Source organism: Lycium ferocissimum, chromosome 12 (assembly GCF_029784015.1).
Source record: "Lycium ferocissimum isolate CSIRO_LF1 chromosome 12, AGI_CSIRO_Lferr_CH_V1, whole genome shotgun sequence".
Classification (NCBI taxonomy): domain Eukaryota; kingdom Viridiplantae; phylum Streptophyta; class Magnoliopsida; order Solanales; family Solanaceae; genus Lycium; species Lycium ferocissimum.
The window spans coordinates 17,583,885-17,603,133 of record NC_081353.1 but is presented as its reverse complement, the minus strand read 5'-3'; the positions used below and the strand labels follow the sequence as shown (position 1 = coordinate 17,603,133).

General features: G+C 35.0%; 2 protein-coding genes across 3 annotated transcripts in view; one reads left to right on the top strand and one right to left on the bottom strand.

The window, feature by feature from the left end:
• Positions 1-9,960: 9,960 nt before the first annotated feature.
• On the top strand, positions 9,961-15,786 carry LOC132040223 (choline monooxygenase, chloroplastic). 2 transcript variants are annotated; one of them, XM_059430853.1, is made up of 10 exons: positions 9,961-10,356; positions 11,760-11,805; positions 12,013-12,148; positions 12,968-13,036; positions 13,137-13,349; positions 13,564-13,659; positions 13,793-13,917; positions 14,024-14,117; positions 15,260-15,310; positions 15,445-15,786. In XM_059430853.1, exons 1-10 carry the CDS (start codon positions 10,047-10,049, stop codon positions 15,580-15,582), a joined length of 1,278 nt encoding a protein of 425 aa, XP_059286836.1. In that variant the 5' UTR covers positions 9,961-10,046; the 3' UTR covers positions 15,583-15,786. The 2 variants fall into 2 exon arrangements, with proteins under 2 accessions (XP_059286836.1, XP_059286835.1); XM_059430852.1 differs by having other exon boundaries at positions 9,962-10,356; positions 12,968-13,042.
• Positions 15,787-16,629: 843 nt separating this feature from the next.
• Positions 16,630-19,249, bottom strand: part of LOC132039085 (calcium-transporting ATPase 8, plasma membrane-type-like) — a 13,176-nt gene continuing 10,556 nt past the window's right edge. Inside the window, exons 23-27 of the mRNA XM_059429630.1 lie at positions 18,389-18,434; positions 18,166-18,300; positions 17,374-17,481; positions 17,033-17,124; positions 16,630-16,948 (exon numbers count right to left, since the gene is read on the bottom strand). Coding sequence (XP_059285613.1) covers positions 16,840-16,948; positions 17,033-17,124; positions 17,374-17,481; positions 18,166-18,300; positions 18,389-18,434 — 490 coding nt within the window. The 3' untranslated portion in view covers positions 16,630-16,839. The remainder of the gene's footprint in view (positions 16,949-17,032; positions 17,125-17,373; positions 17,482-18,165; positions 18,301-18,388; positions 18,435-19,249) is intronic.

Here is a 19,249-nt window from a genome sequence, read left to right as displayed (position 1 = left end):
ATTTACTCGTTAAATGTTTAGTTGGTTTAGTGATTTTTTTTTTTTTTTGAATTTATAAAATTCAAATTCTGGATCTAGTTCTTGTTATGTGTTTATGGGTGTGTTTTGTGAGTGAGGAGGGGGAAGAGACAAAGGAAGGAAAGGACAATAGAATGCCGAAAACAGTTAGGAAGAGGATGTAGAGAATAAGGAAAAGGAAACACTTCAATTACAAGTGACAGACTAAAGACAGCTCGCAAAATGCAATACATACATACTATTCCTATTAGCATTGTGTCCTTTCACGTAATGAAATGAAAGGGGATCAGCACAGACCGCTCCATAAAGAGAATTGCTTTTGTCATATTGACATGAAAGGATATATGGGTTTTAAATGTTTTTTCTTCTTCTTTTCTATGTATGGAGTAATTTTTAAGTATTATTGACCATGTAGAGTCGATGAGAATATTCAAAATTACAGTAGCGTCATTGAATTTTAAAAAGACAGAACACATCGAAGGTCCTTGAACAAACTACCTGCCTATTTACTAGTGTTCCTATTAGACATTTTCAGTTGAAATTTTAAAAAGTTTTATAACGTGTTCCGAGCATATGCTACATAGATAAGTTAACCACTTAAAATATATCTCTTCGTGTCATTTCAATTTTATCGGATGTCCCCGAAGGGACTATCACTTAAAATATCTCACATCCCTTAATTATATGCATTTGCCTCAACAAGCCGTAAAGCCTCATGCATGTTCTAATTGAGGTTGATGTGTATAATTGAAAGAGATGATGTATTTTATGTGGTTAACTTAGATGTTTAGAAACATACACACACAAAAAAAAAAAAAAAAAAAAAAAAAAAACTAAAATTTGAGCCTGAATTATCTAATGAGAACGCTTTATTATGTGTTTATGTAATCAATTGGAAGAGACCCTAGTTCAAGTATATGTAAAGTTTAATGAGAAGTTTTAAGATATGGTCGAGCTGTAATACACCTTTAAGAAAATCCATATGAACAATGGCATCACATTGCTTGCACACTTATTTCACTTGAGAAACTGTCTTAAATACTTCGTATACTCGTCTGTCACTTTTACTATGCCAATTTTGATAGGGAGTTTGACCAAAAATAAGCTATTATTTAAACCAATTCACCAAAATAATACGTTTTTAATTTTTTTGAGAATTAGCATAAACGTATTCCCTGCTAACGCATTAGACATTATTTTATTCAAAAATTTCGTGGGAAAAATAGTGAGGGTTAACGGTGTCAATTAGTTAAAAAACGTATTATCTAATCATCGATAACGACTTTAGTAGAATCCATACACGAGCAATCCTTCTACGTAATCTGACATTGATTGATGTTAAAGTCGTAACTCGTAGTTACGATTTTAGGATAAAACGTAACTGACAGTTACGTTTCTACTAAATAATAGCTTATTTTGGTCAAAAATTCTCAAGATCTAACTCTAAAAGGATAATATATATTCTTTCTTCTGTTGTTGCTTGCTTTGAAGATTAACTTTAATCCAATTTCCTTCAAGAGTCATACTAGCCGAAAAGATAAAGTTGAAAACAACCGCATCAACTTGCTGATTCCATTTTTTTTTTTTAATTTTTTTTTTTTTTTAACTTGATGACTCTTTGAACATGAATACGGCTGGTTTCTCGAATCATTATTTGAGAACTGAGATTCAAAGTTAATTTCTTTTTCCAAATGGAGACAAGAATAAATTCGATGTTAAACTTGCCTACATTAATTAGGGTTCCATGAATCAGACCCCACGTTGTACGGCATTGTGGCCAAAAGAGAAAAAAGCAGAAGAACTATTCACTCATTAAATAAAAAGTTATAAAATACCAAAAACTCAAAAAACTTATTTTTCAAAAAAATTTCACTTTTTTACAACTACATTTCACCAAAAACTACAATTTTAAAAACTATGGCCAAATACAACTCCAACTCCAACTCCAAAGTTCCAGAAAAAAGTGAATTTTTTTTTTGTATCTATGGACAAACGGGGCCTAAGTATATTTTAATCTTTTTAAGCCAACACAAGATTAAAACCTGTGTAAAGTAGAAATTAAACTGAGAAATAGACCAAGATTTGTTTTGTCACTTTTGATTCTTTCAACTGTCATCATGTAATTGGTCCAAACTTCTTTGCTCCCCAAAATAAAAGTAACTTATTTCTCTGTTTCGGTTAATTAGTCATTTTCCTTCTCAACAATAACCCCTAATTAAAGACTCCAATAATTACTCTGAATATTAAAATTCATTACCAACTTATTAACCAATATATTATCCTTTTAGAGTTAGATCTTGAGAATTTTTGACCAAAATAAGCTATTATTTAGTAGGTCGAGCTGTAACTCCGAGTTACGACTTTAACATCAATCACCTGCTCGTATATGGAAAATCCATAATACGAACAATGGCTATCAGAATTTTTGCTAATACGCGAATACGTTTATACTAGTTCTGTAAAAAAAATTAAAAACGTATTATTTTGGTGAATTGGTTTAAATAATAGCTTATTTTGGTCAAAAATTCCAAATACTTCGTATACTCGTCTATAGAGGCAGACTTTACTATGCCATCTGTCGATTTTGTTTTGTTGCACGTACAAAAAGACAGAGCTATATATGGGCTTTTCCTATTTCCCTTTGCTCTTTAGGTAGAAATTAAAAGTAAAGCCATCACTTGTGACAAGTTAACAGCTGTCTCTAAAAGGTGACATAAAGGATTCCTCATTCCTCGGCAAGAGTGTTCGTCCAAAATGATCTAAAAACCAAAACAATGTACACACTCTGATTTAATTTGTGTGAATTTATTTGACCTGTGTATAGAGTTTAAGAGAGAAATTCTAACGTATTGTATTGGTAAAAATATATAAACTTAAGACTATTTGACCGAACACGTGATAAGCATAGAGAAGATTACAGTCAATTGTTGAACTGGTCAACGTTAGTCAAACCAAAGATCAATCGGATTATCCGAGAATTACCACCCAGGCGTGCCTCACTTAGATCGAATAAAATCTGGAATGATCCATTCGGAAAGGGTCAGAGTGCTCGGACAGAGGATAACCCATGATCTTAGCCATGTAGCGGTTGAAACAAGCGAGGATCACAGAAAGCAATTACTCTTAGCTATCCAATAAAATCCCCCACTTCTTCATGATTGTGTTTATTTGAATTTTCACGTTTGTTTACATATAACTTTATGATTACTCTCCGTACACAACGGTTCATCGTTGGTTTTCAACAATTCTTATCATCGACGAGAATCGATGTAAAGAACTCTTTTTTTTACCAATCAATTATTTCTCTTTAATTGTCCTTAATACCCAAGAAGTTTTGGCGCTAGGAGACTTGTCCCATGACCCAAGAGTTGGAGGCTTGAGACCTGGGTGGTACAACGAATTATTACCCCTAAGCCGCAGAACCCGCTCTTGTAAAGCCTTCTAGGTCAAATTAAGGAGCAAAATGACCGGAATGACCAGATCTTAGGGACTCAACTCGTCCTCAAAGGTATCGACGTAGAGAAATACTTCCAACAATCATAAAAGCCAAGTGCAGCTCCCATGCCTATTGCAAAGAGATTATCAGATGTAAGAACTTGTAAAATTTATGACCAAGGATTCCCTGGAACACATCATATCCTACACAACGGATCAAAGGGTACGATCCCACCAAGTAGAAGAAAGAATTGATTCTGGTAAAAACTGTCACGCCCCGAACTATAGCCTGGGCGTAACGCGACACTCGGTGTCTAACTGCATGTGACTGAGCAAATCACATGACCAGCTGAATCAACATGGGACATGTACAGATACGGAATATAATTTAAAACATACTGAACTACTGCAAGTCTGACTAAATCTTATAAATAAGAAATACTGAGATAAATTTGAGAATGTAAAGGTGTAGCCAACACGGCTAACACAATATCTAAAAATACTGACTGACTGCTACTCTAGTCTATGAAGCCTCTGAAGAATACTTACTGTTTACAGGGACAAGGCCCCCGGCATACCTAATTGTCTAATGTAAATAATGACTTAAAGTAAACAATGCCCCGAAGGAAACTGGGGCTCACCAAGCACTGATATGAAGGAGATCCTAGCAAACTAATCTGTCGTCCTGAAAATCAGTACCTACATCATGAAATGCAGGCCCCGGGCAAAAGGGACATAAGTATATTTGAATTGTATTTGTATGTAAAACCAATTGAAAGAAATAAATATTCTGGGATGCTCAGGGAAAAGGACAACCCAAATCAATAACATAACACATAGCTGAACACTGAAACAGAAACATAAGGATAACTGAACTGAGCATAAGAATCATAATCGTAAGTACCCCTCACTGAACACGGGGAAATCATATGTTTATAAGAGTTCATAACTGTAGCCTCGGGCCTATATGTAAGTGCATAATTAAGTGGTCTCGAGCCCAAATACATGTGTTCATCATTTAACAATTTATATCATAGATCTGAGACACATACTGTAATACTAATATGAGATACTGAAACATTAATTCATACTAAGGTTCTGATATGGAATACTAACTACTTCTATACTGAATTGAGACATAGATTCATGAACTATTCATGGAAATTAGAGTAGTACTTCTACATAAGCATTTCGTGGTCTGTGACTGAGGCTCATGAGATGTCAAACATGAGCTTATACTGATTACATCTTTTGAATTCACAATATTCAGAATGATAATCATGAACAACTACGAAACTATATTCTCAAAGGATAGAAGTTCTGAACTTTTCATGGACTAGGGCATAATCTCTATTTCTGATGTAATTTGTAGTAATCATGACGAACGAGGCATGGGGAAGATCAATAACATTGCCACACGTAGAGAGTTAGCCTTAAATACCTTATTAGTTTCAAAACCTAAAGAAAAATCCAAACTTTTGATGAAGAACTCTAATTCCTTCACTTGAACCCTTGAGAAGGGTTTTCTTGAAAAGCTATGGATCGCATTAGTAGGAGGTATTAATTTGTGTTAAGATGAAGAAATCATCAATATTCTATGGCCAAATCTTACCTTGGATGATAGAGGAACTTTGGAGGAAGTTGGGTTCTTGAGAGCTTTCTTTTCTAGAGCAAGTTTTCGTATTTGGGGAGTGGGGTAAGACCTAGGGATTTTAAAACGATGTTTCCGGTGCGCGGCCATGAAGCTGGAAGGCCCAACCGCGCAGCTAACATAGCAAAAGCAGTAACACTGCCTCCGGTGCGGGGTCGCACACCTAAATCTTGGCCGCGCACTGCGCAGTGTCCAGTAAAATGCGCATAACTTTTTGCACAAAGATTCGTTTGCTATTCGATCCTTATATGGATAGAAAGGTATTTCAAAGGGTTACAACTTTAATTAAGGAAGTTTTCCCAAATTCGGAATTAATAAAGGGGTTATAGTCACTCGAAGTAATCTCTTCCGCAAACTCACTAGAAAAAATAATTCTTTCTTGGTTCCCGTTATACCCTCATAGAATGGGTCAAACCTTAGCCCGAAGGCACGAGGTGATATAAAAACATTCACGAAAACTCTCACAAGAGGAGCATTAACCTGATATTCACTCTTATCCGAAAACTCCATAGGCTCATTTGCAGAATTGGATGATGCTATTGTAAGACACCACACTGGGCCCAAAAGATATAGAAACTAATTGAGGATATCTTCAAGATACGACAAGGAGTTGCGGAGTTGCTCCGAGACTTCGTGAATGAATTCTAGAGGGAGAGAATGCTATTAACAGAGGGACTACAACCCTAGTGCCTTTTCCCATACATTTTACAACCTAAGTAATTACCTGCTAATCAATTGTGTTAATCAAATCATTACTAAATTAACATTAAAACCTGTCACCTCAATAGAGACTTAAAGTAAAGTCCAATGCTAAATTAGTAACATTTCTCTATCGTATTCTCTGTGAAATTTGATACCTAATTTTGTTGGGTTATATAATTGACAACGACCGTTTATATTCTTATTTGGTATAATTTGGGTGTATCAATTGATCAGTAAGCATCTCTGACAAACAAATATGATGATACTGAGGCAAATTTCACCTATACAGGTGATGATTTTGAAGGCCTTGGAAATATTACTCATTTAGGGGCCTATTTGGAAAGTTATCTTGTAATTGAAATTGAGTGTAATTACTCAGTCTGGCGAAGCAATTACTTGGTCAGCATGTAATTGAGTTTAATTAAGGAGGAGTAATTACGCTCTTTAATTATCAAGGAGAGGTTGAGAATTGCTGATAATTAGATGGTGCAATAACTAGGTTTTTTTATTTTTATTTTCTCCTTATTTTTTTTTTAAAATTTAGTTTATATTTTTTTTTAATATAGTTTTAATTTTTATTCTTTCCCTAAAAAAATTGGGGGTGGGGAAAGCGGAAATGGGAGAGGGGATTACAAGGTGGGGAATCGAACCCTCTCCAATAAGGTGAAAATTTAGGTAGCCAACCAACTGAGCCACTAAGATTTCCCTATTCTTTTTACTTTTTAAATTCTTTTTTATTTTTTAAATATATTATTTCTTACATTGTTTATATTTCATTTCTCCAGCTCGTATTTCCAACCTTTACTTCATGTGCTTTCATGTAATTTCTCATTTTTTGTTTCTTTCTTATTTATTTTTCTATAATGTCTTTATTTCGCTTAGTTGTGTTATTATTCTATTTTTTGAAACTATATCTCCTAATCATAGAAAGAATGAGCCATCTACAAATTTGGCTTATAAGGAGTGATGTCATTAAAGTTGAATGAGTTTATAAACAAGCTTGGCTTATAGTGAGTAATGTCATAATGGATAGGTTACTTGTTATCAAACATTTGAACAATGTTATAAAATTATGTCAATAAAATATTAATTTTTTGTCAAACATGTAGTTCATGATGTTCTTGCGAAATGTATGGTTAGTAAAAAAAAAAAAAATTAATTAACTGAAATAATTATTATTTGAAAACTATATATTAATTATTTTTATCAAATTGTTCACAAGTTTATAAGTATTTAATATTATATTTTCAAAAAATAATATGTAACTTAATTACCTAGTAATTCGGATTCATGTCGGGACACTCAACTACATAATTCATTCATCTTATAAGGAGACTAGTGGAGCAGTATATGGAGGGAAGAGAGATCTACACATGGTGCTTATCGAACTAGAAAAGACATATGACAAAGTTCCAAGGGAGGTTTTATGGAGATGCTAGGAGGCTGAAGTGTACCTATGGTGCACACTAGGCCGATCAAGAACATATTTGATGGAGCCAAGACTCGGGTAAGGATAGTGAGAGGATATTCAAAGCACTTCCCAGTTGTGATGGGCTTGCACCAGGGATCTGCTCTTGGCCCATTTTTATTTTCCTTAGTGATGGATGGATTGATGCCGGCAAATCCAAGGTGAGGCGTCATGGCTTATGTTATTTGCGGATGACACAAGTCTGATTGGGACTCGTGGTAGAGTTAACGCTAAGCTGGAGGTTTAGTGTCAAACCCGTAGTCTAAAGGGTACAGGTTGAGCAAGACCAAGACATAATACTTGGAGGGCAAGTTCAGTGTCGTTGGCGTGGAAGCGAGGCTTGATTCCAGGTCATCCAAAAGAGAGGTAGCTTCAAGTATCTTGGATTTATTATCCAAGGAAATGCGAAGATTGACGATGATGTCACATATCATTTTAGAGTGAGTGAAATGAAGGCTCGCATCTGAAGTCTTGTGTGATAAGAAGGTGCAATCAAAACTTAAAGGCAAGTTCTACAGAGCAGTGGTTAGACCAACTACGTTGTATGGGGCGGAGTGTTGGCCAGTCAAGAGCTCCCACATTCAGCAAATGAAAATTGGTGAAATGAGGATGTTGCGATGAATGTGTGTGCATACTAGAAGAGATAGGATTCCAAATGAATATTGTCAAGACAGGTGGGAGTGGCCTCGTTGGAGGACAAGATGCAGGAAATGAGACTGAGACGATTCGGGCACGTGAATTGGAGATGCGCGGATGCCCCAGTATGGAGGTGCGAGAGGTTGGCTATTGATGGTTTCAGGAGAGGTGGAGGTAGGCTGAAGAATTATTGTTGAGATATAAAATAGCAAGAACATTTAAATAAGTTTGATTCTTGATCGAATCATAAAAACCAATCTATGAAAGGTGTAAAAAGAAAAGAAAAACGCAAAGAAAGGAATAGGCTAGGCATAAATCGATATGCTGAAATTGAAATATTTTGAGCACGGGTTTTTTTTTTTGTCCAAGTGTATCTTGCCTTTACTACGAATTATTGTCCTTGGTTAACAATAATTGTCGTTGAGGGTAATAGACAAGACATGACGCGGTATCAACCTACGGAGGATATGACCTTAGATAGAAGGTTATGGAGGATACAGATTAGGCTAGAGAGTTAGAAGGCAGTTGAGTCTCGCTTATCTTTCCTTACTTGTAGTTGTAGTATTAGCCTTGTAGTTTCTTGTCCTTCGATTTATGTTACTATCTGTTGTTTCTTGTACTTAGATTATCATATTATTTTGTTGTAGTTACTGTTCCTTTTCCAGAATATTTTGTCATGTTTTCTATTGTATTTTGCCATGACTTATTCGCTTATGTTATTTTTTTTCCCGCACTACTTTGAAATGCTTCCTTGAGCCGAGGGTTTATCGGAAATAATCTCTCTATCTCTACGAGTTAAGAGTTTAGTTTGCACACACTCTAACTTCCTCAGGCCCCACTTGTAAAATTACACTTGGTATGTTGTTGTGGTCGATTACCTAGCAATTAAGTAAATTTTGATAATATTTTTTTTATATATATACACATATTTAACAAACACTGACATTTAAGCTTTGATAATTAATTTATTTTTTTTTGAAATTAAAAGATTTAAATGTGTAATTATATTTGTACAATCAAACATTATGTTTATAAATACTTTACGACAAACATATAAATCTTGATAATTACCATACAGTGTAATTTCAGAATAATTTGTTCTCAAACTAAAGTACTAAAATTAGAATCTCTCTCATCTTACGAGGGACACTTTCTAAACATGAAATCAATCATGAGCTAAACTCTAAATCATGTTATCGTTTGGCCGGCGAAAACAGAAATACTAACAATCTAATAATCTAATAGAAGACATCCAAACATAAAAGGCTTAAGACATGGTCAGTCCTTTAAACTTGATAGGATATTCTATTTACCCATTCGAACTATGTCATGTTTCAATTGAACACCTCAACTCCTCACAAAATGTTTCAGTTAGACACTTTCAGTTTAAATTTTGAAAAAAAAAAAATTGCATGTGTTTGAATTCGTCTATTAGGTAGTTAAGTTAACTCAAAGAATCGAGAGTCTCATTCGCATTATTGTGTTTACTTTGTTGCGTTCTAATGTCAATTGGAAAGAAAATAAATGTCCTACTTTTTCTATGTGTTTTGGGAGAGTCCCTTCTCTCCCCAAGCGAATGCGTATGATTAAATCCCACCGCCTCGATAGACATATTTTGTGTACGCAAGAAAAATGAAAATTGACATGACACAATCCCTGAAAAGTATGATGTGCCCGGGTACATGCACATTAACGTTAATTAGAAAATAAATGTCTAGTGTTTTACGGCTTATTTAGGCGATTGCGTATAATTAAAGAAGATAGATATATTTTATGTGATTATATAGACATATTTTATGTGATTACACACAAAAATATTTTCTAAAATTTAAATCGAAGATATCTAATTAAAACATTATTTGTTTGTATTTTGTTATTTTGCTATCTCTTTTCTCACATTAGTGCGGATCTCTTTACGGCGGAGAATCTATCGAAAACTTACAGGGATAAAATGTATATCCTACCTTAGGTTTGTTATTGTTGTTGTTGTCATCTAATTAAACACTTTATTAAAAGTTTGAGGTGTTCAATTGAAACATGTATTAGTTTGATTGTCTAAAATGTAATCAAACATAAAAATACCCAAAGATAGGCAGGACAATTAAGTGTGACTAATCAAATCTAATCCATATTCCCATGGCACTTCTGCAACAGCTCAGTTCCTTTCATCAATTCAAGAAACCCAAATTATGTTGTCCTTTAACTCCTCTAAAGAATCAGACTTTCACTTGTTTTATAAAACCAAGAAAGCATCTTTCTTCATCTCAAGTATCATCTACACTTGATTACTCAAACAATCACAATTATACTAAAAAGTTGGTTCAAGAATTTGATCCAAATATACCTATTGAAGAAGCTGTGACACCACCTAGTTCTTGGTACACTGACACTTCATTTTATACACATGAACTCAATCAAGTCTTCTTCAAAGGCTGGCAAGTTGTTGGTATAACTTCTTTGCACCTTTTTTTTGCTTACCTATACTAGTATATGATTCTTTAAAACAAAAAAAAACAAAAAAACAAAAAAAGGATCATTGTTTAGTTTTTGTTTAAAAATTAGTACTAATTTGTATAACTTCTTTGCACCTTTTTTTTTTTTGCTTACCAATTCTAGTAGATGCTTCTTTTAAAAATAAAAAATAAAAAGATCATTGTTTAGTTTTTGTTTAAAACTTAGTACTAATAATTTGGATAGTTTTTGTTCTTTCTCTGGATTTTCATAGTTCGTTTTTTAGTCTGCTTCAATTTGGGAACTGTAATTATTGAAATTACTAGCAGAGTGCAGTATGTTATTCACTAATCCAATTTATGTGTGCGCATTTTCCTTTTTAGTAAGTACTATGGGATAAGAATGTCACTTTCTATAATTAGAAACAACTTACCTTTAAAATTCCTCTTTTATCCTTAATGAAAGATTTATAGCCACACAAATGTCCATGATTTATTTTAAATCATAAATTTCAAAAGTATTCCTTTCTTTCTTAAACGATGTGTCAAATCAAACGATACCACATAAATGTGGACGGAGGGAGTATTATTATTACGCGTAGGGAGGGAGGGGGGAGGAAAATGAAGAAGGAGATTACGAGGTGGGGAATCGAACCCTACAACAAGGTAGAAGTTCAGGTAGCAAACCAACTGAGCTACTAAGGTTCGCAGTTATATAGATATGTGGTTAATTATACCAGTTATTGCCCCTCAATCTTGGCAAATTTTTTTTCCTTTTTGATATTAATCTTTGCCTTTATTATCATAGGACTATATCTTGGATGTTTAGAGCTTTCCTTCTTCATTTGCAACTGTATCAGTAATTGGCATAGCTAATAGTACTGCATTCTTGGAACATAGCTCTTGTAGATCTCTTACATATGTTTTTCTCTCTTTCTCTGTGTGTGTGTGTATTTTCACGTTTAAGTGTATTTCCGTGGTGGGAATAGAGAAAATTTTAGGGGAACACTGTTGAAGTAATTCGCTAATACTATTAAGGGAGCTTTTTTGAGGCACAATTAGTATCTATGAAGTGTAGCTTGCAAAGCTCAATGTGAGCTTAATATGCTACAGCATAGACGCATAGGTGAGTGTTGAAAATATAGTTAAGCAAATAAAAGTGTACTCTCTCTAACAGCTTAAGCTTTTAGATGAGATGGTCACACATTTCAACAGTGAGAACCTAACTATGGGGAATAACACTATGGTAATTGTATTGACTACATGACAAGTAAAAGGAGAGTGCAACGAAGGTTCTTGTTTATTATCTAGTATTACCTTACCATTCTTGAAAAGGAAGTATTAAGTGATTCTGCTTTCTGAACGTGAGTTTTCTGCAATTCTTCTTCTGTGATTTCAGGGTACACCGAACAGATCAAAGAGCCTAGCCAATATTTCACTGGAAGGTACTGTTACGCCATAAATTTCACTAGATTATAAAATTGATATTTGTGAGTTTCAAGTGATTCATATACAGTTTCACTAAATGCAAGAGAAAGGAAAAGCGAGCTCTCGCTCGGATTATTCTTGAGATGTGAGCTCGCTCGGATTATTCTTGAGATGAACTTATATACCTATCTGTTTTGTTCGAGTAGCTAATAGTTGATATACAGATTGGGCAACGTCGAGTATGTTGTATGTCGAGATGATGGTGGAAAAATATACGCTTTTCACAATGTGTGCCGGCATCATGCCACTCTTCTTGCCTCTGGAAGTGGGAAAAGCTCTTGCTTTGTTTGCCCATACCATGTGAGTTTTTAATCGCGCATTTGGAGCTTTCTTGATCCTTTTTGAGCTGATTTCTGTTTTCTTATTCTCATTACAATATGTGATTTGAAGACTTACTTTACCATCAGCTTTTTCTTGATCTTTTCATTTACTCTTCTTCCAGTAATGAGATTACATGATGGATTATTACTGACTATTGGAGTAAAGGAGCTCAGATTTACAGAAAATATCTTTTTGTATGCACACATTTTAAGCACTGGTGTAACCGGCATATATGAGTTTATTTACCATTTAATATTTCATCAAGTCTGACTTTGCATTATTCTTTAATAATGAGGTTCTTCACGTGTCAAGCTTGCATTTGAAATACGGTACTACAGTCAATCCTGCTAGATAAGATATATGCTATCGTTAGAGTATGTTTGATATTATTTGAAAGAAAATTTTAGATCTATTATTTTAAATTCGATGTCATGTCAAATGTATAAACTGAATGAAGTAGATTTCAAGGTCGAAGACTCAATTCTTTTTTATGTCATTTAAGTTTCTTGTGTTTCTTCCTCCTTTAGTTTGTGATGAATGGTAGTCTGACCTTCAAGTCAGAGAAGGTCAAAACGATCACTTACCGTAACTCAGAAGTAAATGTGTTTGATTCTTGTCACTCTATTATTTTTTCTTGGTTTCTTTATGTACTTAGATATTTTCCTCGTCCACGCATCACAGAGGTTATCATTCTCTTGATACTTATTTGGTTGTTATAGCATGCGATTCTATGATTTTAGACACATTGGAGGAAGTAATATCCAATATAATTTCATTTAATGATTCTTCCTTTTGCAGGGGTGGACATATGGATTGGATGGAGCACTTCTTAAGGCAACAAGAATAACAGGAATCAAGAACTTCAAAGTGAATGTATTAAAAATATACGTTATATAACTACATTTTCAGTTCATGGTCGATGTGGGGAGTGATTTGGTCTTTTTATGTTTTTCTATATGAAGGATAGGAGATGGGATTAGTTCCAATGAGAGTGGCTGTATGGGGACCATTCATACTTCTCAATTTTGAAAATGGAGCTTTGTCCGAACAAGAATCTGATTTTGACTTGGTTGGAAACGAATGGTTGGGCAGTTCATCCCAAATCTTGGCTGATGGTGGAGTGAATTCTTCATTAAGTTTTTTATGCAGACGCGAATACACCATTGAGTGTAACTGGAAGGTTAGTTCTCACATTATGGTTAAATCAGTTCATTTGCCTACAATAAAGGGCTTTTTTCATTTTTTACCCGTCGGTCGAAATTAATTATGGGTGCTAGCCAAAGTATACAAAACATATACATTGATTATGTATATTATATTTTGCCGTCTATTATTTTTTAGGGTGGTCCAAAAAGGTAATTATCCCTACAATAAACCGGTGCGTTCTCTTGCAGGTTTTCTGTGACAACTACTTGGATGGTGGTTATCATGTACCATATGCTCATAAAGATCTTGCTTCTGGTCTCACACTTGACTCGTACTCTACCACAGTATGCCCGACACCATCTTTATCATTCTTATTTTTTTCATTTTATTCCAATTTCTAGAGTTTTTATTTAATTCCTCAAATATATGGTTAACGTTTACTTCTATTGTTGCATGTAACTCCTGATAATGAATCAGATACTTGAAAAAGTCAGCATCCAACGATGTGAAACTGGAAGTGCAGAAAAGGACGATCAAGAATTTGATCGACTTGGATCAAAAGCTTTATATGCATTCGTGTATCCAAACTTCATGATCAATAGGTTGGTGATTCATATATTATATAAAACAGCTGGTTTTTATTACAACTTTTTCACGACTGGTAATTCTTGTAAAACTAATCTCTTGAGATTTGTTGGGGGAGCTTAGGTATGGTCCTTGGATGGACACGAATCTCGTACTGCCTCAAGGACCTCGGAAATGTCTAGTGATATTTGACTACTTTCTTGATGCATCTCTCAAGGTAAATGTAGTTCAAATTGAACTGTTACAGATTCATTTTCTATGGTATGTTTTGAATTTCTGTATGCATCGTCTTGCTTCAATGCAAGTCTCTCAGAGTAGAACTTCTGAAACTTTCTGGAATTGCAGTTTGAATAGGTTAGGAAAAAGTTATATGCTAGTGTTCCTTTCTGTGGATTCTCACAAATTCTAGCTTTGTAGAAGATGTTTAAAGAAAATGGCCATTAGGTTTTCCGGCTCCTCTGGGAGACTGCTCTTTCTCACTACACTCTGGTGGCACTGAATTTTTGGAATTCCTTTGTTAATCTTCATATACTGGTGTTGATAATATTGTAGTATTAATCATGAAATTACTATGTTGAATTTAGAGTTTTTGGACGGAGAGAAAACTGTTTGTCATGGGGGTGATTAGGAAGACAGGTCCAATTGGATCAAAGTTGTAGAGACCTAAGTGGTATAATTTCTGATTGGTGGATTCTTGTAATAGTACTAAATGCTTGGCAATACTTGGAAGAGCTTATTTTTGATTTCGTGCTGAACCCAGTAAACAAACAAATAGGTCGTCTTTCTGGAAATGTTAAAACAAGAGGGGGAAAGGACAAAGGAAAGAGCGACACCACAGACTCTGTTAATGCATGGTGATCTATGTACAGCTAAATGGATTTTTGTTCTTTTTACGTCTATTAGCCATGCCTTTATTAAGCCTGAGATGCTCCACCAATGAAATGCCATTTTCTCTTCACGGAAGATATTTTTTGGAACCCGGTTGGGGTGGGGGGAGGGCCAGGGAAATGAGTTTCGGCAGTATGAATTGGATTTGCTATTGTTTAAAGAGAAGGCGAGACAGCATAAGTTATAGCAAGTTTGACGTCTATTGGAAGCGTGGAGTATCTCTGAGATATTTGAACCAAAAGGAAGCACATCTTTAGCATAGCAATTAAGATCAAACCTTTAAGTGAATTCCTAAGGAGACTTCCTAAATAGTTATTTTCCATTAGCATGTTCACTCTATTCCATTTCTTACCATATACTATAGAAAAGGAAAGCAATCACATTTCAAAGTTTGGTGTATCCAAAGTCTTTTGCTTTCTTACTCAAAGATAAAGTTACTTCTTCCAGTAATTGCTTCTTCTTTGTTCACAGGGTGATGAGAGTTTTATCGCACAGAGTCTCCAAGATAGTGAGACAGTGCAGGTACAGTAAAAATATGCGCTTTCGCAATCAACTTTTGTCATCGTCTCTTTAATATATATACGTATCTGTTACATGTGTGTTCAGACGCGCCCACTCATTATGCTCTGGTTAACATTGCTAACTACAATTTACAGATAGAGGATATAAAACTATGTGAAGCTGTTCAAAGAGGCCTTGAATCACCCGCATACCGCACTGGGCGCTATGCACCACAAGTTGAGAAGGCTATGCATCAGTTTCACAGCCTTCTATATGAAAATCTTCATAACTAATATATTTCGTTATGCTTGCTATTTGTGAGAATTCCAGAAAATTATCTCCACTGTTTTCTGCTGGTAGCAGCAGTAATCTGAACTAGAAAATTATCATCACTGGTCCTAGCCCTCGTTATCGGACAGTTGTTTTTCTTCCTTGTACCTATCATTGTACATACCATCTATGGTTTAGGAAGTGTTATAAATAACAACCTGAGGGTCGTACATCCTACCTTCCCTAGACCCCACTCCCTACTTGTAGAGTTGCACTGGTTATGTTGTTATTTTTCAAGGAATCCTCCGTTGAGCCTAATGGCTGTGAATGACTTTTTTTTCCCTGAAGTAGGAAACCCTACACTTGCACCAATTATTTGACTTAAATTAAAACTTCACGTTTGAATCGGCTAATCCTCCTACAACCGTGTTTGAATCACCTAATCCTCCTACGCTGCTTGTTCTTGGGAAAGAAAGAAATGTTGCAATTTTTTGCCAAGCCAAACACGGGAAATTAAAAGTAATCAATAACGTGAAGACAAGAAGACTCTGTGGACGTAGGTAACATTGAGAAAAACTGGACATTATTTGATCGTGTAAATATAATGTAGATTTAGATTGATTTGTAATTAGCAATCCAAATAATTATGATTCTTTTACATTTAAGTAATTCACTGGACATTAGCAGCATTTAGTAATTCACGAGCAGCTTCGTATCTGCACTCAAATAATTATGATTCTTAAAATTGCCAAGCCAAACACGGGAAATTAAAAGTAATCAATAACGTGAAGACAAGAAGACTCTGTGGACATAGGTAACATTGAGAAAAACTGGACATTATTTGATCGTGTAAATATAATGTAGATTTAGATTGTTAAATCCTTTACATTTAGCAATTCACGAGCAGCTTCGTATCTGCACTCAAATAATTATGATTCTTAAGTGTTCTTTGTCTTCAAAAAATATTTCAAGTAGTTAGCAGTACCACAAAGGAAATGAGAAAAATTACAAGTGATAGATGTTTCATCTTACATGAACAGCACAAAAGGGCTTTCTCAACTAGAAGGCGTAGTAGTCACAGGAAAATTAGTATCTGCTGCAAAAGGGGAGTGCATCCGAACTTAAAAGAGGCATTCAAGTAAAATAATAATAATACTAATCTACTACATTCACAAAATGAAATATTAGCGGCATACTTCTGTACAGTAGCAAAAGAAACGCCACTCTTACAAAAGCACGACGACACTTTTGGTTAGCTAAGTTTGTGTATGTGTAGATGTCTATGAACACTCTTGTTGATTTTTTCGTTTTGGCAATTTCTTGGAAAAATATTCACCAAATGGCTTCTCAGGGACAGGTATCAACTTCCCAAGAGCAGCAAGAGGCCAACTGTTGAGCAAAACCAAATTTCAGTTAGTACCAGAAAGATATTACTGGATCATATATAATGCCAGGGCATAAGATCAGACTAACCTTATAATTCCAATGGCAATTGAAACAAGCCATAATTTCCAGCTCAGTCTCACAGTTGAAGTGAATTTTCCAAGAAAGAATATGATGAGAACCTAGCAATAAAAAGATATTGTTAATATAAAAGGTTGATGTTCAGTACCAAACAAAGGATAGGGGATAATATATAGGGCTTTTTTCATTTGTATGCCCAACGGCCGAAATTAATTGTGAGTGCTAGCCAAAATATACAAAACATATACACTGATTATGTATATTTTATAGTCACTATACAAAACATATATATTTGCATGCTATTATTTATTAGGGCGGCCCAAAATGGTACTTATCCCCATTATATGTACCTGAAGCACCACTGTGATGCCAACAATTCCGATGAATAGACGGTTTCTTTGGACTCCTTTGAATACATTCATCTCATCTGGTTTCCGAGCATTGAATTCATTGAAAACCTGCAGTTTTGAGTCATTAGCAGTGGGTGCAGTTATTAAATCACAGTAGAAAGGCAAATATCTGAATTTATGGAGCTCACTTGCAAAGAGTAATATGAATAACTCAGTTTCACACTTTTTGCTCCCATACACCCATCCCCCCCAACAAACTAGCTTCAGACTTTTTACCGCATACACCGATCTCCGGAACAAACAAAAATAGAAAAGGACTACAGGGGAAATTGAAGGGAGCCCAAGAAGATAGTTATATCTCATATTTAATTCAAGAGTCATCTCCGGAAACACAACCAAGATCCTAAAAAATAGGCAGAGATTAGATACCCCTCCATCCAAATTTGGTTGCACTCTTGCTTTGATTAAGGGAAGAGTCGGAAATATGAATTGTTTAATATTTGTTGAGAAAAAACATGGAACATGTTTTGATGTTTTTATGCTGGATAAAGGGGAAATTATAAGGTGGAGAAGTGGGAAGGCTAAAGTTTTTGTGGTATTTCAGACGTATTAGAATTAAGGGAAGTGGATAAATTGCACAATCCAAAAATGCAAGTAGGAAAAAACACCTGACGTGCCTGAGATTGCATGAAGTACCACACTAGATAATCTTTCTAATGTAAGAAAGGAAAATACAATATGGAGAGTGCACAAGCCAATCATATGTTATTTTGTTATCAGTTATATTCTTACCTGACACAAGACAAAAGCGTTGAAAATCAAGGTATTCTTCAGTTTAATAGCGCGCGCATTCGTCTCATGCTCCAAATGCAGAAGTTCTCTACCTCGGAAATTAAGGATCAGGAGAACTGTAACTTGATACAGAGCCTGCAGATGTTCAACCAGGAGATATCAACCTCAAAAACAAATATAAAATGAATATTTCTCATTTTGGAAAATCGCCCTTTTTTTTTACCTGTATCAGTAAGTTTCTCCACATGATATTGGTGACAAGAGGTTCCCTAAGATAGAATTAAACAAACAATCAATTGATGTTGCGCCTGAGAAACAGTATAACTATAGGAATATCGGTTATGTAATACAGAAAGAAGCTGAACATGAGTTTGATGCCATTGGGAAATCATTGGCTAGAGTAGCCAAAAAGTTCACCACTAAATGTTTTTAATACAAGTAAGATGCACCAAGTACCAAAGCATGAAAATGAATGTTAGAAGGCATTGGGCAAATATAGAAGTCCCTAAGATCTATTAACACAAGTGGAAAGAGTTGAAAACGTATGGAATCCAATTTAAACTACAATCACATGAATGTTAAGAATGTGGTGAGAATGTTTTAACCCACTGAAAGTGCAGAAAAATGGTATTCTGGCAGGGTGGTTTTCAGCACATCGTGGGGCAGATGTTAAAAAAGGTCGCCCGATTTACACGAAATTATTATTCATACAAGAGTTAATATATGGGCGGCATCCAAATAGGCACCTATAACAAAAGATGGAGAAAAATAAAAAGATTATGCGTGTATTCGGCATGGAGGAAAACATTGCAAAAAATTTTCCAATTTTCCCATGCTCGGTTGGTCAAAATTTTTGGAAAACACTCTCTAAGAAAACAAGTTAAAATGAGGAAAATGACTTCCCTAGTGGAAGTAGGGAAAACAAGTTCCACAAATGGCATTCCACATTGATTGTCTTCTCCACCCTCCACAGCACCCCATTTTCACCCCCATCCCCACCACCCCACACCCACGCCCCCCACCCCCTCTCCATAGTATTTGTCATTGTCATTATTATATACAATGCTTTTAGGATAATATTTTT

Excerpts from the sequence above, each read along its gene's own strand:
- LOC132040223 (XM_059430852.1), top strand. The coding sequence starts at position 10,047 with ATGGCACTTCTGCAACAGCTCAGTTCCTTTCATCAATTCAAGAAACCC. Across the intron at positions 13,918-14,023 it reads CCAAACTTCATGATCAATAG|GTATGGTCCTTGGATGGACA; the intron begins GTTGGTGATTCA and ends GGGGGAGCTTAG. Across the intron at positions 14,118-15,259 it reads TTCTTGATGCATCTCTCAAG|GGTGATGAGAGTTTTATCGC; the intron begins GTAAATGTAGTT and ends CTTTGTTCACAG.